Below are 20,426 nucleotides of genomic sequence, written 5' to 3'. Positions count from 1 at the left end.
CTGCTGTCTCCAAACTCTCTTCCACGCTTTCCCTTTGAAATAAACTCTCCTTTTAGCCTACCATTAGGAAAACGTTTGAGCAGTTGGAAGGATTTAACAGGCTTTATAAAGCTGCAGGTTTTACTATGATTTCTGCAGGTGTGGAAGAGCTTTTTGTGCTCTTAATGAAAGATTTGGTATTAAAAGATTAATGGAAGCCTTTTGCCCATCTGCTTGAGACTTTTATAATTCCCATTCTGTGAAGCTGCATTCTCCTTTTCATTTCCCCTTGGAATAACCAACCTACATATATCATTGCTGGTTTCAGGAAAGGTGCCTCTACCCTTTACCTACTCATTTTTCACAACACTCCAGCCTACCAGCACTAGGTCTTAATGCAGTCCATACGTAAAGGCTTTTTCCTCAGTAGCCATTTGTTACTCATTTCACAGAAAGGCATCGAGGTCTGACATCTGTTTAATGCAAAGCACAAAGAACAGGCCCTGCTTTGCTCTGGCTTTGTGCTTTCACAGCCCTTCCCTCCTCCCCACCACATCTGGCTCAAAAGGTGAGACACCAGGAAAAGCTAAATCAGTGTGTCACATCTACCCCGAGTAGTGTTTTTCAGGTGGTGGTTCTCATTCTGAAACAGTTGCTTCCAGCTTGGTTGCTCTGGAGAAGAGTGAACAGCTACAGCAGTGTTCCTCACCCAGCAACTCCAAAATCTGCAAGGGATTCACACAAATGCACTGCTGGTGCTATCTGCAGGATTCCCAAATGGCACAGCTACACGCATTAGGCAGTGCTCAAGGCCAGGCTGGACACAGGGGCTTGGAGCAACCTGCTCTAGTGGAAGGTGTCCCTGCCCGTGGTGGGGTTGGAACTGGAGGAGCTTTAAGGTCGCTTCCAACCTGAACCAGTCTGGGGTTCCATGTCCCAGCACCCTGTCCAGCCAAACCACACGGTGTCCAAGGCTGGAGAGTCACCTCTTCAGGCAGACAGAGCACTGACTTCACCATCATGAAGTCTGCAAAAGCAAAGCCAGGGTCTGGATACCAGGCAATGCACAAGGGTACTGCTGCCTCAGCAGCTGCACTCACCAGGATGCAGTTGCTTTTTCTTTCTCTAAATTAAAAGGCTGATCAAAAACCCCCTGTTTTCTGTGCATTCAGCACACGATGCTTCTCCTCCGTGTCCGAGGAAACCAGCAAGCACAGAACTCAGGCAGAAGCCACAGTGAAGATACCTTCATTGTAAGCATGAGTTCTCATCTGCAGCGTGAAAAAATGGCATTCAGAGGGAAGCCCAGTAACACAGAGCTGTCCAGCCAACAGACTGGGGCACTTTCGACTCATCGTGGTTGAAACCAACAGCTACTTCACCTAAAAAACCACCCCAAACTCAACAAAACTCCCTCCTAACACAACCCTGTGCTTTTTTCTCTTCTTGTGGAAGAGTACTTGAAACATTTCAAAGCTTACACTGAGGTTATTTGAAGAAAGGCAGATGGACAAGCACTTCAATTTCAAAAGTCAGACCTCTAATTTCCCTAAAAGAGAATGGTTTCTGTTTCAGCTAACAGGTTCCAGTGTTGTGGGCACCAAATTCCACATAAGGATTCCATTTAATAGAGTGATCAAACATACTCGGAGTGGAAATGTATGGATAAAGTCAGGGACCTTGAAGTCTTATATTAAAAAAGAAAAGCTCTGCCTTCACAGTGTGGATTCCAGGCCTGTTTGATGTCCTCCACAAACCAATGTTACTACAGGAGCACTCAGAGAAGCGCCTCCAAGACTACGCGCATGAGAAGCTGCTCCCACGAGTAGCAGTGCTACAATAGGAAGAAACTGGAAATTATCTATTCATGAAGATCCAAGGGAAGCTCCAAAAACTGACCTTCTGGTGTGATCCATGCTTGACATGGAGAAAATCGAGCCTAAATATGAGGAAGGAGTAAACTGTGATGGGCTGAGCATGAGGATATTCATTTCTGCATATGCTGCCCTATGAGACTTGCGGAGTTACCACCTGAATGGCCAAACATCCCACAGCAGCTTTTATCAAAGCTAATTCCCAGCAGTAAAGATCTTAAATCAGAAGCAAATAACTGCTTTGTGGAACAAATGAAGCGGTGAATGCTCCATCCCTGGCAGTGTTCAAGGCCAGGTTGGACAGAGCCTTGGGTGACACATCTAGTGTGAGGTGTCCCTGCCCATGGCAGGGGGTTGGAACTGGATGATCTTAAGCTCCTTTCCAATCCAAACCAGGCTGTGTTTCTATGACTCTATAATTTAACAGTGAAGGAGCTGCCACCTTGTCTCTTGGAGGTTTTCCACAAGCACTGAAGTCATCCATGAAGTGCTTTGAAGACGGGCTCAACTGTTTCCAGGGCCTGTTCTTCTCCTAGAAGGGACAGCCTCCCTTTCTAGTGTCGCTGCATGAAGATAAACAGGCCAAATCATGAGCAAAAATCTTTTGTATTGTTTTGTATCTGGTCTTAAACCCCAGTGCTCTACTAACACAAAATGTAAGAGCTAAGGCTTTTTTTATCCTTAATATTCAGAATCAAACGAAGTCATGTCCATTTGCATGAATACAGATAAATAAAAAACTAACCAGCTTTTTATTCAATGTTGGATCAATACCTGTTTACAGGCAGAAGAAAGGCAGTTCATCCTTCAGCATTCCAGATGGATGGAAGTTTGCATTTGCTACTCTGTTATCCAGCAGGAGCTCAATGCTCCAGATAAATGTTCTCCAAGATAGGCATCCCCTGGAGCTGGCAGAAGACTGGCAACTGATCATCTCCTCATGGAAGTTGACTTTGTGATCATAGAATCCCAGACTGGTTTGTGTTGAAGGGACCTTAAAGCTCCTCCAGTCCCAACCCCTGCCACGGGCAGGGACACCTCCCACTAGAGCAGGTTGCTCCAAGCCCCTGTGTCCAACCTGACCTTGAACACTGCCAGGGATGGGGCAGCCACAGCTTCTCTGGGCACCCTGTGCCAGCGCCTCAGCACCCTCACAGGGAAGAGTTTCTGCCTTATCTCCAAGCTGACCCTCCCCTGTTTCAGTTTGAACCCACCACCCCTTGTCCTGTTGCTCCAGCCCCTGATGAAAAGTCCCCTCTCCAGCATCCTTGTAGCCTCCTTCAGATATAGATTATTATAGAGAATACGTTGGGTTTAGGTTGCTTGTGACTGGAAAGAAAACTTGAAGACTGAGATCATACACACACTGGAGCTCAAAAAGAATCAAAGAGAAAGAATACCATGTATTAATGTTTTCATTCATTAATTGTAAAACCACTTGAAAAGAACACCTATAAACTTGATTCCCAGTAGGGAACCTAACTATCCAGCTCTGCCTTTCCTGCCCAAGCAGCACGGGGCTCACTTGTCTGCAGAATGCTCTGAAATCCTTGGGTTAGTATTAAAAGAAATGCAATTAACAACCTCTCCAAGAAGAGGAACCCCAGTGTTTGGTTTGAAGTGGGCAGTAATTGGGGATGCAGTGTGGTGCAGGCAGGGAATAGTGTTCCTTGGGACTCGTAATTGCCCGGGCGGCTCTGAGATATCTTTGTGGAAATATCAAAAGCTTCTAAAAGCAGAGCTCCAAAATTTGGGCCTAACTGATTAAATTAGTGTAAGAGGCACCTCCCAGTAATAACTTCAGGTTTTATGAGGTATGAATAACAGTGTCTGAACGTAGGCACAGAATGGGATTAACACGTGCACACGTGAGCCTTGCCTGGCTTCCAAAGGCTTTTGCTTTGTGCTGAAGAATTTACTTCATGAAACAGAGCTGAGACCAATCAATTCCAGCAGGAAGAATCACTTCAATCCAGAACGCTTGAATCCAAAGCCTTAAAGAACAGCATTCATTAATGCCAGCAATTAATACATTATGCCTATTCTCTATGAACAAATGCAATAGCTTTTCTGAAACCCCATTACTTAATAAGGCCTGAAAATGTCAAAGTGATTTAAACCCCCCCGAGCCCTCCTGCTTTCTTGTAACTCTTTAAATATCTTCTTAGAAAGAAAGAGACTGAGCAAATTTCAGAGTCAAGCATGAAACTAACCTGAAAGAAAGGGTTTCCACACACATAATTCAACACGGAGAGGCAGGGGGGGAGCAAGTGTTAGTAGTTACTGCAGTGTGTCACAACACTGCTTAACAAGCACCTGGTCAAGTTTCCTGTGCCTCTGGTGCTAGATGTCAACAGCCTACATAGGATGCAAAGGGACTGCAAGAAAGATCACAACTGCAGTGAGAAAGCAGCTCTTGAAAGACCCAGAAGATAGACAGGATCTAATCCCTTCCCTGGCATCTGCCAGAGAGGATGCAGCTGCAGCAGTATACCCTGTGGAGGGCAGAAGTGATAAAACTCTATTCTAGCTACTAATTTAGAACTGATTCAATGCATGTAGCTGCTAAGGCAGATCTGACTGGCTTAGGCAGATGAGCTTCATGCACAAAAGCTTTAAAAATGCAGCATGCTCTTTTGTAGCAGGTTGAACAAACTTTCAGTGTTAGACTAGTACCCTAAAGAACACGAGCGAACGCTTCACCTCAGAGACCTTCTTGCTTCTTGGCCCACTGCAATAGGTTATATTTAAAGACAAATCCAGACTTACACTCAGCTGCAATGCAGATGCACTGCCAAACTCAGCATCCATTATCATTTCCTCCTACTGCTTCTAGGGCAAAACTAGGGCAAAACTCTCAGCATGATCTCTGTGTACATCATGTACAGATATGCTTTCAGTTTAGGTAAGTATCTTTCCTACAACTCAAAGCAACTGACACCAATGCATCTAGAATCCTTTATAAGATGACCTGCTCCTGCAATGATGACCTGAGGCAAAGGAAAAATGAATTGTCACAATATTCTCTGGAATTCCACTTTAAAATAGAATTCTTAAACCATTCTGGCCAGATGAATGTAAAACCCTACTGCAAACCTGTTCAAAGCAAAGCTGGATTCTGACTGTAGGTCAGTTCCAAATGTTAGCACTAAGAACGTAAGCTGTTACCCCCAAGCTACAAGGAGAGCCATGGATGTAACCCTTATAATCACAACCAGAAGCCGTGGGACGGCTGAGCTGTAAGTCAGGGCAGAAGATGATTTGTGGTCATCACTTCAAAGCCCAGTGCCCTTCGTTAAGAGAAGAGAGGCAAAGGGAGGTGATGCAATATTCACAATGTTGCTGGACTATGAGCTTTGTGATTCCTAATTACATATTTGGAATGAAGCCATGGTCACTGCAGCTGTTAAGAAAAGTCAGGCAGTGCAGAAAAGGGGGAGAGGGGGAAGATAACTAAGAGGGGGAAGCAACTATAGTCTCTCAAGTGTAATCATCCTAATGGCAAGGTATAAAATAAATGCATTCAAAGAGAGACTGTGCTCAAAGTGGCAGCCAAAATACTGAAACTCATTGTACCATTCCAGTATTACAGCCCCTTCTACTTCAAAATTCATTCTGTTATAATTGCATACAACTTATATTGGTCAAATATTTCCATCGGGTTTGTCTACAGCTATTTTGGTAGAGAGGGATTCCTTTTCTTTGCTAAACACTTGGGCCAGGATTTTCATCCAGAACTAATGGCACTGCATGCCCAAAATCAGACTCAATCCCTTGCAAAACAGGAGTGAAAATGCCTTTTCCAGCTGGCAAACCCCCCTGCTTTGTATGGGAAGATGATTTTGTTTAAACCGAGTGCTTGCATCACCTCTTTTCTGTTGGTATCCATGCCACAGATTTTACAACCTTGCAACAATAGATGGTTTCATTTCATAACAAGGCCATAATTTTCACCTCAAGGCCCTCATAGTCATTTCTTCTAGAGATGTGACTGGTTTTAATTCTCCAATATATAAATGACTACAGGAAAAGAAGTACGTTAGTCACCCTTTTAACAAGAGGCTATCACTACATTTTAGGCTTCAGTGAATGACTGTAAATTGCAGTAAAGAAAACGTGCAGAAACACTGTGGTTTCTAGGATAAAACACAACTCTTCCTGGAGACAGACCATGGGGACTGTATTAGCCTTGTGTGACAAGGTTTTAGTAGCAGGGGGCTACAGGGGTGACTTCCGTGAGAGGCTGCTAGAAGCTTCCCCCATCTCCAACAGGGCCAATGCCAGCCAGCTCCAAGACAGACCTGCTGCTGGCCAAGGCCAAACCCATCAGCATTGGTGGTAGCACCTCTGGGATAATGTATTTAAGAAGGGGGAAAAAGCTGCCACACAGAAGCAACTGAAGCTGGAGAAAGGAGTAAGAATATGTGAGAACAAGAGCCCTGCAGACCCCCAGGTCAGTGAAGAAGGAGGGAGGAGGTGGTCCAGGCACTGGAGCAGCTTTCCCTGAAGCCCATGATGAAGCAGGCTGTCCCACTCCTCAGCCACAAACTGAGGCACTCTACAGTGGTCTGGAGATGAAGATGTTTATGTCCTCTCACATTCGAAAAATACTAAGAACAACTTCTGTAACCAGTGTCTTACTAAAGAGAAGAGGATCTGAAACAGTCACAGCTGCACCACTGAGTTTAATACCATTAAACTTGTATTTTGGCTAAAAATAAGAGGGAGAAGGGGCTGCAATCCTTGTACAGAGCTCTTGTTTACAAAGTAAACCAGTCAGCTCCATGCTTTGGATATGAACTCACCTGTATGAGTCTCCATCTCTGTTGTAGTCACACAATAGATAGTCTTTTCCTACCACCTTATCTCGTGCAATCTTCAATGGCTGATCAACGGAGGAGAGGAGATCTTCACAGAGGCTTGGGACCTGTGTTAGGGCAGAGAGGGTAACACATTCAGGTTAAAAGGGATCAGCATCCTGAAGAACAGATTTTGTTCTTCACAGCCACATCTGCCCCAGAGCCAGAAACCCTTTCAAACCAGAACTAAAACAAGCTGCACTTTACTTACAACACAGGCCTATGCTCCCACCTCCAGTAATTTCAGGTTTCATCACCTAACCACTAGTGTGGTCCAGTACACTTCAATACATACATCCTCAGTGTTAGCTGCTTGCCAAAGCCAGCCAGTGAAGTGATTGTCAAGGACTGATGAATAAAGGTAAATATTTATAATGGAGGGAAAGGAGGGAGCTGCTAATACAGCATCCACCATCCATCCACCAGAGCGGGTTTTGCACAGGCTCCTGCTCTGGGTAGAGGTTGGAAGAGTTTCCAGGCAGCTGGCCAAACATTACCACGTTGGCTAAGAAAAACCTGTGTGTGCACACAGAAAGTCAAACACATCTCCTACGCAGGTAGCTTTAAGGGCTTCAGATCCCCAGCTGGCCCCTCTGCTTCATGTGGGGAAAGACTACAAGATCTGCTCTCAACGTGGCAGAGAGGCTTTGATGTACTGCAGAGAGATGACACTGTGCAGCCTGAAGGTAACGTGAATGCAAGCACAAGCAAGTTCCATCCCGTGGCCTCTTGTGATCAACATCCATGTCAATATCCTGTGATCAATATCCATATCTGTTATCAGTAGCCATACTCCCAGAGTGCAGGCTTGGGCCACACTGGTGCTTCCTCTGGGAACTCCCTCTCTCTACATATTTCAGGGCACCAAGGGACCATCAACAAATAATTCCTGGAGCTATTACTAAACAATTACCACATTGTGTGTTTCCCTTGGGAAAAACATTCCAGATTTCACTGCAAGGGAAAGGGACTCAAGTAAAATGCCCTTTCCCAACAGCGAGTTGGGAAAGCAACAGGATATAGGACAATTGGCAAGTTCTTGAATATATTGGTGACAACATGCTGAAACAGAAGATAAAAGAAATAACTAATGTGGGATCTCTTCTGCATTTCATTCTCCATTGTAGAGATGAAAACCTGATTGAGAACATGAAGAAAAAAGGCAATCGAGGGTAAAATGAATCATGAAGTGATGAATTCACGACTCATGAGAAATGAAAAGGGGAGGGAGGAATGAAGAAAATATGGACATGTGCTTTCTTCTTTTCCAGCCAGCTCTTCAGTGAGCTGGTGAGTGCATTTTCAAAGGGGAGAAGTCTAGAGGAGAAAAGAACCCAAACAATTCGAGGTGCAGCAGCTCCCAAAGTATAAGCATGAATTATTTCAATGCACTAGATATAAGAGATGAAACTGCCTGAAACAAAACCATTCCCAATCCCAACCCCAAGGCAGTAACACACAGAGGATATTAGTTAAAGTAAGCAGGGACGAACAGAAACCAACATAACCAGAGAAGACCTAAAAAAACCCAAAACCAAAGGACAAAAGATGTGGCTAGCAAGAAATGCAACACCTAAAGCATACAATCACCCTGCAAACACATACACGCCAGGGAAAAATCAGGAAGTGGTTGGTAACTTTACTGACAGTGCTAAAAAGTCCAAACCATTAGTCTGAGGTGCTTTACTTCGGACTATATAGGGCATAATGTGGGAGTGATAACTGAAGGGCCCAGATTAACAAAGTACTTATGTAAAGCTCGGTGCTTCTCACAGGAGTTCAGCATCTGAGACTCAAGACCTGGTTGAAGCAACCTCAAAACCATTCCACATTCATAAAATAAATAAAGGTGGACAGGAAGCAAGGAGCTTTAGGAAGATCTTTCACTGTTTCTGAAGACAGACAACCCTAATACTGCTACAAATCAGCAGTGTCATGGCCCAGGTGAAGTGAGATGATGTATCTGTGGTCACAAGCCCATCTGGTTCCACTTTGGCTCTTCCTTCGCTTCTCCATTAGCTATTAATTTTCAGCTGACTCTTCAGGCAGGGAGCAACTTGAGATGACTGCTTCGGTTTCAGGTGCACAACAGCAGACCCAAAGCACCTCATCATGAAGAGCTTTGCTCCATGTTGTTCCTGAAAGTGACCAGCTGAATGTATTTCTTCTCTTCTTGGCCGCTTCCTGGCCAGCTGCCCGTCCACACAGAGATAAGTATCTAGGAACAGTCTCTTCAACCTCAAATGCAGTCAAATGATGTGCATTTAGAATGAGTAATGGTGATGAAAACACCATTTGGAGAAAAGTGGTATTTTTCCCAGCCTCTGTTTCTGTTCCATTTCTTTGGGAAAAGCTCTATAACTACACATGTGGTAAGTGAGCACAAGAGGTCTCGCTGGACAAGTCTTCAAGCTCCAAGAAACATACAAAGCATTTTCAAAAGAAGCCCCAAACTCAAGAGAGAGTCAATCCCCTTTAGGAAAGCTCCCAATAACCACCTGCATTTACAACCTTTACAAAAATCCAAAGATTAATGTTTAGGTTTAACTTTCTTTTAAAAATAGCACATGCCTGGTGTGGGGTTCCCAGAGGGCTTAGTGGGAGAGGAAAAACCTCTCACTGACCAGAAGGAACTGTCATTGGTTTTAAGATGCAGTCATAGAATCCCAGCCTGGTTTGTGTTGGAAAGGACCTTAAAGCTCCACCAGACCCAACCCCTGCCACAGGCAGGGACACCTTCCACTAGAGCACGTTGCTCCAAGCCCCTGTGTCCAACCTGGCCTTGAACACTGCCAGGGATGGGGCAGCCACAGCTTCTCTGGGCACCCTGTGCCAGCACCTCAGCACCCTCACAGGGAAGAGCTGCTGCCCAAGAGCTCATCTCAGTCTCCCCTCGGGCAGGTTAAAGCCATTCCCCTTGGCCTGTCCCTACATCCCTTGTCCAAAGCCCCTCTCCAGGTTTCTTGGAGCCCCTTTAGGCACTGGAGCTACTCTAAGGTCTCCCCTTTGGGAGCTTTCTCTTCTCCAGGCTGACCCAGCCCAGCTCTCTCAGCCTGGCTCCATAGGAGAAAGATACTCACTAGAGCATGCTACTACACTATAATACTCCATTGTAACAGCATACATATCCATTACCTCTTTGGTACAGACACCCTACAGGACATAAGACAATATATTTTCTTCTCCTTCTTTCAGGATAAAACAGGGAAGAAAACCCACTCATATACTTTGGATAAAGTAGACAATTTCAGCAGTGACTATAAAATGAACAGAGATATTCCAGCTGATGGAACTCCTCCTCCAACTCTAATTACCAGACACACACACCCCCCCCCAAGTGGCCCAGTTATCCCAAGAGAACCATTTCTGCATCATTTATTACATCAACTTTCACCAGCTGCTGTACTTCCTAAGGATGTATTCACAAGATTAAGGTGTACTGGGTTTCCTCTTTATACTGGAAAGCTCTTTACAGGGCAAATGCAGTCATTTGAACATGATAATCTGCAGCTTTAAACATTTCAGCTGCATGTTCATGAGACTATTTGATTCCTTCTGAATTTAGATCCTTTGCGTTGGAGAACATGCAGTGATAAGAAATTTGGCCCAGCCAGGCTAGGCCAGCTGCTGCAATGCCAGCACTGAGCAATTACTTTCCACTACACATATACCTTTCCTTATGTTCTTCTCCATGTCAAGCATTGAGTCTTCCCAAAGCATTTTGATCACTTTTGTGCACATTCAGTTTATATTTAGCAAGAAAACATCCAAAATTGCAGATGCCAGCAGATAACTCTGCCTGGGAGAACAACCTATCCTCTGAGGTTCAGTCTCAAACACTGGATATGGGTTGGTAATTTTCCTTATTAGCTTGTTCTGTGTTAACTGAAAAGCCAAAATGAATTTAAGTGCCAAGAGTCATTGTATAGGGAACCTGGACTTCAATTCAGAAAGGCAAGAATTAATCCACTCCCCCAGCCAAACACTGCAATACCAAAGCAGGGGGGTTGTTCAATTCATCACTGCACTATAAATAAGTGTCACTGAGATGAAAACACTGGAGCAATGAGGATTGTTTTATAAGCAAAGACTGGGCTCCCATCTTTATTTTGACACAAGTTTGCCCCACTCCAAGCAGTGGGAGGCCCTGTGTTGAATACAGGCTTAACCTTGTGTCTTTAGCTAAAGGCCATCATTAATTTCATTTGGTCCACAGTGTACTCTGGACTCTAATGCACCCGTATTTCCACAAATAAGCACTCAATCATCTATTATGGTGCTTGTAGGATAGTCAGGGAGTGAGACCACCCTCACTGGGCATTAGAAAAGAAGAAAGAAGGAGGATCCCTGGGGTCTGGACTGAGCCACGCAGCTGAACAGCAGCATCATTCAGGAGCACATACCATGCAGCAGAGCACTGTGGTTGTGGGATATACAATGTATGTGCAGTACAGAGAGGGGGAAAAGCTGAATGAAAAGCGAGTTAAGCATAATCCTGCATGTTGAACAAGGATTCTGTTGTCTTGGGTAACAGTATTCTCCAGCAGAGCAAGGCAGGTATGTGGACAGTGTTTTAATTAAGTCAACTGTGCTGCTATCAAGACAAATAATCACTTGTGCCAAAGCTGAAACCGTACACTTCCTGGAGTAGCCAACTAAGAACCCTTCCTTCTTCACTCACTCTATGGTTAAAGGAACTTTATCAACTAAACAACTGATTCTGAATCAGTTCAATATGATTAACCAAGCATCTAAAAGAGTCCAGCAGTGACAAGGCCAGTACTTTAGCTCTTCATGCCTCACACTCGCTCCCCAGCCTTGATCTGAGCATGCTGGCTGACTTGCATCAGATTCTGAATCATAGAACACCAGGTTGAGGGGATCTCATGGACCAGCTGGTCCAACCTTTCTAGGCAAAGCCTGATGGAGAGCAGCAGGCCCAGCACCCCATCCAGCCCAACCTTAAACGTGCCCAGTGCTGGGGAATCAAATTCTGCACCTTACACAGTCAGCAGTTTACTAAGCCACACAACTAGAGTACATTAAGGCTGTTGTTTTCTCCTACGCCTTGACTGAAGTGAGTCGTGTTTACAACTGAAGCAGCAGTGTTGCTGGTGCAAGGTTCTGTCCCTGGAAATAGCCTCTTTTTTCCATGTTTACCCAGAGGTCAGTGTGTACAGAGCTCCACAGGAACCTTACACACTGGAAAAAATACGTTAAATGCAGCAAAATTAAAGATGAGAAGACACATTTTTTCCTTAAAGACCCAGAAGGAAGATGAAAAGAGCTTCAAGAGCTTAGCAAAGGCAGCGCTCGGATCCATTTGTCTCTTGAACTTGAGACTCTAACACGCAGGTATCTCAGCACACATGTGACTAGAACAGGTTTTAATCAAGAGCCACATCCAAAGAGGACAGAGAATATTTTCATTGCATGCAAACTCCTAAGACCTAATTTTCTTTATTAAGACAACTTACACCATTACAGAAGTGGACAAAACCACTGCTCGCATCACCTGGGGACATGGCTCAACCACAAAGAAGAGCCCACGCAAGTTACTGGGCACTGCTGCAAACTCCCCCTCTTCAGCTCGGATCCTCCCCCTCTGGGCCAGCATCTAATAAAATATTGTAATACTTTTTCTGAGTCACTGCACAGCCTCAGAATTTCCTGTTCCTGCAGAACACAGCCACGGCCTAACGGATGCTGTGGAAACCCAAGGAGGAAGCCTGGCTCCACTCGGCTTGGACCTAAAACCACTTGGAAAGTCACTCCCCCAGAGCCACACATTGCTCAACCTTAATTTGATCCATCAGATGTCCAAGGGCCACACATTCTTCAAGCTTTGTTTATTAAATGGACTTTTGTGTTCAAGACCAGATGTAATTGATACTGGAGAAACAGCTCAGCTTTATCAAGTATTTGCACTGAATTCCAGCACTGCAAGAATTAGCAAAACCAAAATGAAAACTAATCAGCTTCTCTGGAAAAAGGCAAATGTTACGGGAATTGCAGATCCCAGTTTGTCCAGTTAGTGATGGCGTGGCGGAAACACTGATTACAGGATTTATCTATTCAGCTCCAGGAGCTCCATTTGGAAAGTTCAGAAACCAGGATCCTTGGCATTCTTCCGGTGATCTGCTGGATAAAAGAGGGCTTTTGCTGCATTCCCCATCCTGTGGCTTACTGGGAAACAAAAGCCAGCCATCTGGCAGCCCCAACTGGAGTGCCCCAGCCTTTGACTAGTGACCTGCAGGTGAAGGCTTCTGTATCTCATTACCAGTCCCAAGTCCCAGGAGCCATCACAGCATATCAATATCTTGGGAAGTCTTGACTATTTGTGTCAAGAGTCCAGCTGGTGTTGGAGACATCCAGCTACAATGAAGGGCTATGCAGAGGCATGTTCCCACCAGTGATGTTTCTATGTCCCAGCTTCCCCCCCGTCCATCATCTTTAAAAGAGATTAGACAGGTTTCTAATCAGGATTCAAGCTCACCAAGTGATCCTCACACACACTCCTTTAAGAAAGATGCTTAATAGACATTTTAGGGGGCTCTAACACGAGCAGTGCAGAGGCAGGAGCCCGCAAGAAAAAGAAAAAAGGCAGAGTTTAGGCTTAAAAAGAGTGACTGTGAAGCCAGGAGTGAAATTGCCTTTTACAACCTCCTCCAAGTGGGGCTGCAGCTCTAAGCCAAGCCTCACATTAACGATTTACGTACATTCACTGCTATCTCCTATTACCATCAAGATATCCAGAGGTAACCCCTTCTAGCTGGAAAACTCCTGCTTACAGCCCCTCACCAAGTAGAAAACTGGGTCTCAACAACCATAAACCTATTCAGAAAGCCAGAGACCCTTGTTCAGGCAGTAATCTTTGTGTTCACATCCCAACAGGCTGCTAGTGGCATAGAATCTATCACCCAAGCCAGGAAGAACAGGTCACACACTCTGCTTTGAGACCACAAGGCTGGCAATGCACTTCTGCTTAAGTTTTCACTGAGTCTGATGGGGTTTTTGACCACCTTCCCCCTCACTAGATGCTCAGCTGCCATCTGCACCCAATTATTTTATCTTTCTCCTCCATACTGGAGAGACTTTTGGACTCCAAGCACAAAAAGCTCCAGTCACAATCTCATGTTCTTTATGGGCTGTACACACCAAGCAAGGCAGTTTGCCTGGGGAGGGGGGGATACATTCTCTAGCTTCATCTATCTTCAGCTACTAAAGGCATGCTGTCAGACTTGGGACTTGCCCGGAGGCACATCAGCTCCATGAAGCAAGGTCCTGAATATTGTGCAAATATTGCAAAATCCTAAGTTTGTTTTTAAATTCTCCATTCTGGGACTTTCAGAGTAACACATTCTGCTAAAAATACTGCAGCATTCTCCTGTGATGAGGAAGCAAAGATGATCACCTCCCAGATCTTTAATTGCAAACAGAGCCTTGAAACATAACCAGTAACATTACTGGCTGCTGTACCTATACAAAACTCCATTCCTCCATGGCAGCATAACTTGATCCTGTACTTCAAGAAAGCATTCCCTTTGGGGAATAAGCTGAGCTTTGTTTGAGTATCAGGCTTAGCGGGAAAAGATAGGAAGGTGCTTGTGGCTGTGGGCAGCCCCACTCTCCTGGTGAACCTGCTTGTCCATGTTGTTAGGCAGTTGTGTAAGGACGATTCTCCATCTCTTTTATTGCCATCAGATTTTCCTGACTCAGCTACATTTTTCATCTAATTTATGTTACACACAGGCAAACATTCAAACCAAACAGAGCAGGAAACTCCTACCTGCAAGGGGAACCTGCTTAACTTCCACCGAGCTGGAGAGCACAGCCCCTGCGACAATCATGTCCCAGGCCAGTACCTGCTGCGCATGGCCCATGAGCACCACAGACCCAGCTCCCTTGGAGCCACATCAGTGGAGGTGCTTGCACAAACACCCACAGAGGCTTCATGGCAGGGGGGTTGGAATGAGATGATCTCAAGGTCCTTTCCAAGCCTAACTATTCTATGATTCTATTCTGGAGGCTGGGACCCCGCAGCATCTGTCACTGACCTGCCAACGTGTTCTAGGAAGAGACCCTTCACGGCAGCACTACCTGAAAGCAGATGCCTCCCTCAAGGTTTCCCTGGAAAGGACACAGACAGAGGGACACTAGGCCTGGCTTAGTGATCTGAAGAGAAAGGAAGCAGGAGCACAACTCCCAGGAAACATTTCCACCCAGAAAATACCCTTAATATTCTCCTTCAGCAAGTGATGAGAACAGATGTGATTCAGAACTGGCTTCTACGAGAAGCACAGTATCACCAGCAGCAGCTTCTGGACAATATGAGGCACTAAGGAGGTGAGACAGTATTTATGGTACACAGATAAGAGTTGTATTAATGTTACAAATGCTATCACCAGGCCTATCCTCATCACAAATGCATTCAAGAGCAGGGCAATCACCTCTAACACTTCTCTTATGCAAACTGCTTTACAGTTCAGACTTGGTTCACAGGTAGATGCTCCAAAGCTTCAGTTACCCCAGATTCCAAAGGAGCTACATGGAAAATCATTCTAATTTAAACCAGTTGTCATTAAAAAGGTCTGTGCCTCCACTGAACTCTTTTCATGGACATTTAGAAGGACATTTCGACAGCCCCCAAGTAGTGTATTTACAAACAATGGCTCACTGAATTCCAACCAGTGTGTCCCATGCCAAGGCACATTACCAGCACCAGCACAGCTTCTTTCAGACTGGACCTCTGGAGTCCTGTGACTGACAAGGTCTCTAATGAACTCTAATTGCAGACTCTGCAACAACAGATGTGGTAAAAGGGCAAACCACAAACTGGTTTGTTAATGAATGAGAAGTGTCTGGTCTGATAAGGGCCAGTGACCCAAAAATTCTCCTCTTCCACCCACCCTTTTACTTCATGTCTGTTTGGGCCCTTTCCCTCGGCAGCCCAACACTTGGGGGCAGTAACATACAGCCTTGAAGACGTTCCATGGACTCATGTTGCACCAAGATACTCTTAGTACCAACAGAGGATGGCTTTGACAAAGTAAGACGCACTTTCATGCTGTTATCCTTCCACAAGGAATTCCAAGCCTTGGAAGTAGACATCAGCTCCTCCTATATTTGTATAGTAAATGTTTTCCAAAACTAAGACTTTTTCAGTCTTGGAATGATTTGGGTTGAAGGGAGCTTAAAGCTCTTCCAGTTCCAACCCCTGCCACAGGCAGGGACACCTTCCACTAAAGCAGGTTGCTCCAAGCCCCTGTGTCCAACCTGGCCTTGAACACTGCCAGGGATGGGGCAGCCACAGCTTCTCTGGGCAACTTTCAACCCACAAAGTCCATCTTCATCTCCCTTCCAATGGATCTTAAGCAGCAAAACAGCAGCTCCACTCTCTGGAGATCAATTCCTATGGAAAGACCATGGGAAGCTGAGCTGCAGCAGTTCTCAAAGTAATAATAACTTAAGCTTCACACACAAAGAGATGATGTGGGCCTCTGCATCATGTCTACTGCAGCGTGGCAGTGTAATGAAGCAAGGAAACCAAGCACAAAGGGAGCAGAAATCAGGGGCCATCTTTTATAACTGTGTGACATGGTTTAGTGGTGGCCTTGATGATCTTAAAGGTCTTTTCCAACCTAGTTGCTTCTATGATTCTATCACAAATTTAATGAAGCTGCTCACACTTGCCATGCATTTGGAGTCTGACCTTTCCTTTCAAGGAGGTTACTGTCTGGTAATGGTACAGGAAACAGAATGAGAAGGTCAGCTTTAAAGTTTGGATGAAACTTGCCAAAAAAGGTCAACACACTATTCGCTGGAGTCTGGTTTATGATGTTTTTGGAACTATTACAGGTGGCAGTGCACAGTCTCACTGGAGCATAGACTTCAGTCTTGTGCAGGTCAGGCTGAGAGCAGCTGCAGAAGAGCTCTACAGATGTCTCAACAATAAAGAGATCACACTGGATTTAACAAACCATTTCAGTTCTTCCCCAGAGAAGGGCCTGCAGTGGGTAATGTGGGAATCACACATACCCTCTCCTCCTAACAAGCATCCAACTGCTCTGGTTTATGTTACACTTGCAATAGGAAGAGAAGCCCGGGGAGCGCGTTGCTGATGGAAAGCATGTAGAGCACTAATGAGCACCATCCAAAAGCAATTCCAACCTTTAGAGGTAAGCAGCAATTTTGTGAGTCATTAAAAAAACTTCATAGCAATTACACAGCCAAGCTTAGCATAGCTCCCCAAACAGCTTGTTTTGAATGGGCCTTGGAGCTGCTCAAACCCTGTCCAGTCCTCCCAGCTTCATCCCAAACCCAACATTGTCACCCCAGACCACAGCAGCGATTTCCTTCCTGTGTCCTACCTTCCCCAACAGCCACAAAAGTGATGCTTCAGGTTGCCAAGAGTTTTGGTGGCACAGATGTAGCCCATTACTAAATGGTTTCAAGAAGGAAAAATAATCCCTTCTTGCAGGGAGTAATTTCTTTCCTGACCCACAGAGCTTTCTTACCTGTACCTTGGCTTATGGAAGTAAAAGCAGTATTTACTAGAGTTTGATAAATTTAAGTCAGCCACTACAGGTAAGACAAAAGGCTTAATCCAAAGGTCTAACAGCCCTGTTCCAGCCTAAATATCCTCTGTCTGCAAAGACTTAGAAGCTTAGGTCAGAAATAAGGAATATATTTTGACTGGACAACAGAAACAAGTTTTCCCAGCTACCCGTATAAAAGGTTCTGTATAGATTAAATCCATATTTCAGGAAGTTACTCCACAGGCAACTGTGCCACACAGTGTTTTACAGAACAACTGACACTCAGTAGCCTGCTATAGCCCAACTGTGCAACGCAGGATGTGAGGCAATCAGAATCCTGTCTAATGAGCACAGTTAGTGCTCATTAAGTCAGTTTTCTTCACTAGCAGTTCAGAGAAGGAAAACCAATGGTTCAGGTGCAAGCAGAACACAGGGATTGGGCACAGGATGGTTGGTCACTGGATACTCACTGGAGTGCAGAATACCTGAGAGAGCATAAATTATAACCAGATTTGGGTGTTCAGACATTTTCTGCCTTGAAAACCTCTTTGGAGCAAGTGCCACAGCACACCCATTCATGAGTCCTGTGCCAAGCTCCAAACAGGCAGGTAGTTCATCAGGAGACACCACACATGCACAAGAACATGCATCAACTTCCCCAAATTATTTCTACTAAACAGCAGCCTCCCAACCAGTTATGACTTCATCAAGAAAGCTGTTAATGCCCCTTCATCCCAAAGCATGTCCCTGCATACACAGCAGGACCTGCTGGCTTGCCCAAAGTAAACATGTAGATTCCTGACATCATTTGGGCAAGTGCTGTACTCTTCAACCTTGCCACTGGACAAGGAGAGAAACAAATCACCACACCTCGGAGCTGCCTCAGAAGATGTTCTTACATACCAGATCTCCATTACACCCAGGGCTCGGGTCGGAGCAGCCAATACTCACCAAGTCAATGAGGTCACTGAGATTCTTCTCTATCTGCTGTGGAGGCAGACGCCTCATCAAATCCAAGGCACAATCCAGCTGCTGGTCACTCTGCAGGAACAAGAAGAGGGTTATTGATGATATTCCATCACAACAGGGTAGGGAACACATTGACACACACGAACAGGAACTACAGTGCTTGCTGCCTCCTCCAATACCAGTTTGTAGTTCTAAGCAGCAGTATATTTTGTATTGCTACGAACAGATTTCAATACAGCTCAGTACCATTTGAGCACACATTACTGACTTGGTGTTTCAGAAAGCATTCTAGACTATGGATTTAAGCACACAGCTTTAACTGGTGTCATGCTGCCAGTTCAACATGGTGCTGTTGATGGAAAGGAGTCCAGTCCTTACCTCACCCAAGAACCAGTTCCAACGTTTGTGCAGATGTTTAATGCACTGGCTTTCTGTGCTATCTCAACAGCAATCTGGGTTAGGGAACTGAAAGGTCCCTCTCCCAAAGCAGTTTGAACATTTCCTCATCTGTATTGTCCCATTCAGCTTGAGATAACTCGTATCCAAAACAAATCCTGCTCCGACACAGAGCACTCTCCCTCCTCCTTTACTGAAAAACCAGAATGAAACACACACAAAGCATGACCCACAATTTCCTTCTTCCTACAACACACACACCAAAAGCTGCCTGTATCTGAGAAAGCAGAGACTTTATAGTTAAGAAATCACAGCAACATATTCCAAAGGGCTTATTGCAGCTGGTCTCACATCCAATTCTGACACACAAAACCCCCATTACACTTCACTTCAGAGGCAGAAAACACACAGCAGTCGTTATCAGCAACACTTGATGACCTGACCCACGTTCTTGACATAACCTGTAGTTCTCCCTCTCACCAACAGATACAAGCAGACACTTTCCTGCAAGCCTAACAGCACCCAAAATCTGCTGGAGTTACTTTGATCAGGCCAGCAGCAGCCACTTGGTTTCCACTGCTTCTTGCCCTCCCCTTTCCCTTTGCATTTCTCACCACCCATGTACCACAAGCTGAGCTTTGATTTCTCCCTCCTGTGGTCTGCCAAGCTCCAAACGTTTTAGTTAAGAAAGGCCTCAAACCTAAAGCAGTTACATTATCACATTAGTCAAGTAGCAGCCCCCAGGTCAGGGAGAAGCAGGAAGCAAAGTTTCCTGCAATTAAGCCATAGCCTTGGAATGAGGAAAGGAGGGAGCCCTCACTTTAGTAGACATCTATCAGGAAAGCTGCTCATAGAAGGTACTACCCATTCCCTAGCAAAAGGTAAGTATTTTACAGCCAGCAAGTCACACAGACTGGCCTGGGGAGATTATACATTTACTTCTCATCCAGTTCAGGTTATAGGACACGATCTTCCATATATCTGCAACAACCTCCTGAAGATGTGAGCTTTCAGCCCAATAAACAGGATGCACTGACACCAAGAACAGAAATCCATGACCCTGTTGTCACTGAAGGAAGATGCCTTCAAGCAACGGACATAAAACCTCCCCCCACACTCTTTAACTGCTCTGATAGGAAATCTTTGGCTGAAATGAGTCTGAAGTTCTTTATCTTGGAAAGCCACCCCAAATCGATCACTGAACTATCACTATATCCATGCACAAAAGCAACAGCCAAGAGCTTCTAAACTTACTTATCTTCATTAGATGTTCAGGGGAAGGGAAAACTACTCAATTTTCCCTACTAATCTTTCAGTCCCTGGAGAAAGATACTATTTAGACGGCCTAAGCCAGTGCAGCTCCAGCAGCCAGGCTCAGGCAGGGGACCTTTCTTCCCAAGTGTTGTCTTTACCTCCCACTATCTCTCACATCAAGGAAGGGAAGCTGGCACATGGTCACAAGGTCACGCTCCTCACTTTTGGATCGTGGGAACACTTATGGAAGTGCTGCATCTGCCTCTGCCAGATGGAATTGTTTAATACACAAAGAAACCCAGGGAAAGATGATGTTAAAACCCACCATCACAGCCACAACCCCAGAGCAAGTGTTAGTGCAACAGTTTGGAAACGAACTGCACCGAATGAAGGAGTATCTATGTATAGAATCCCAGCCTGGTTTGGGTTGAAGGGACATTAAAGCTCATCCAGTTCCAACCCCTGCCACGGGGTTGCTCCAAGCCCCTGTGTCCAACCTGGCCTTGAACACTGCCAGGGATGGGGCAGCCACAGCTTCTCCGGGCAACCTGTGCCAG

At 45.2% G+C, this 20,426-nt stretch overlaps 1 protein-coding gene across 1 annotated transcript in view; it reads right to left on the bottom strand.

Annotated features, from left to right (window-relative positions):
* Positions 1–18,286, bottom strand: part of CAPZB (capping protein (actin filament) muscle Z-line, beta) — a 43,916-nt gene extending 25,630 nt beyond the window's left edge. The window contains exons 1-2 of the mRNA XM_010013683.1: positions 18,202–18,286; positions 6,659–6,780 (exon numbers count right to left, since the gene is read on the bottom strand). Of these exons, the coding sequence (XP_010011985.1) occupies positions 6,659–6,780; positions 18,202–18,258 (179 nt within the window). The 5' untranslated portion in view covers positions 18,259–18,286. The remainder of the gene's footprint in view (positions 1–6,658; positions 6,781–18,201) is intronic.
* Between the last annotated feature and the right edge of the window lie 2,140 nt (positions 18,287–20,426).

Source organism: Nestor notabilis, unplaced genomic scaffold (assembly GCF_000696875.1).
Source record: "Nestor notabilis isolate BGI_N333 unplaced genomic scaffold, ASM69687v1 scaffold2404, whole genome shotgun sequence".
NCBI lineage: Eukaryota > Metazoa > Chordata > Aves > Psittaciformes > Psittacidae > Nestor > Nestor notabilis.
The sequence above is the reverse complement of the archived record's forward strand: the minus strand, read 5'-3'. Positions and strand labels throughout refer to the sequence as shown.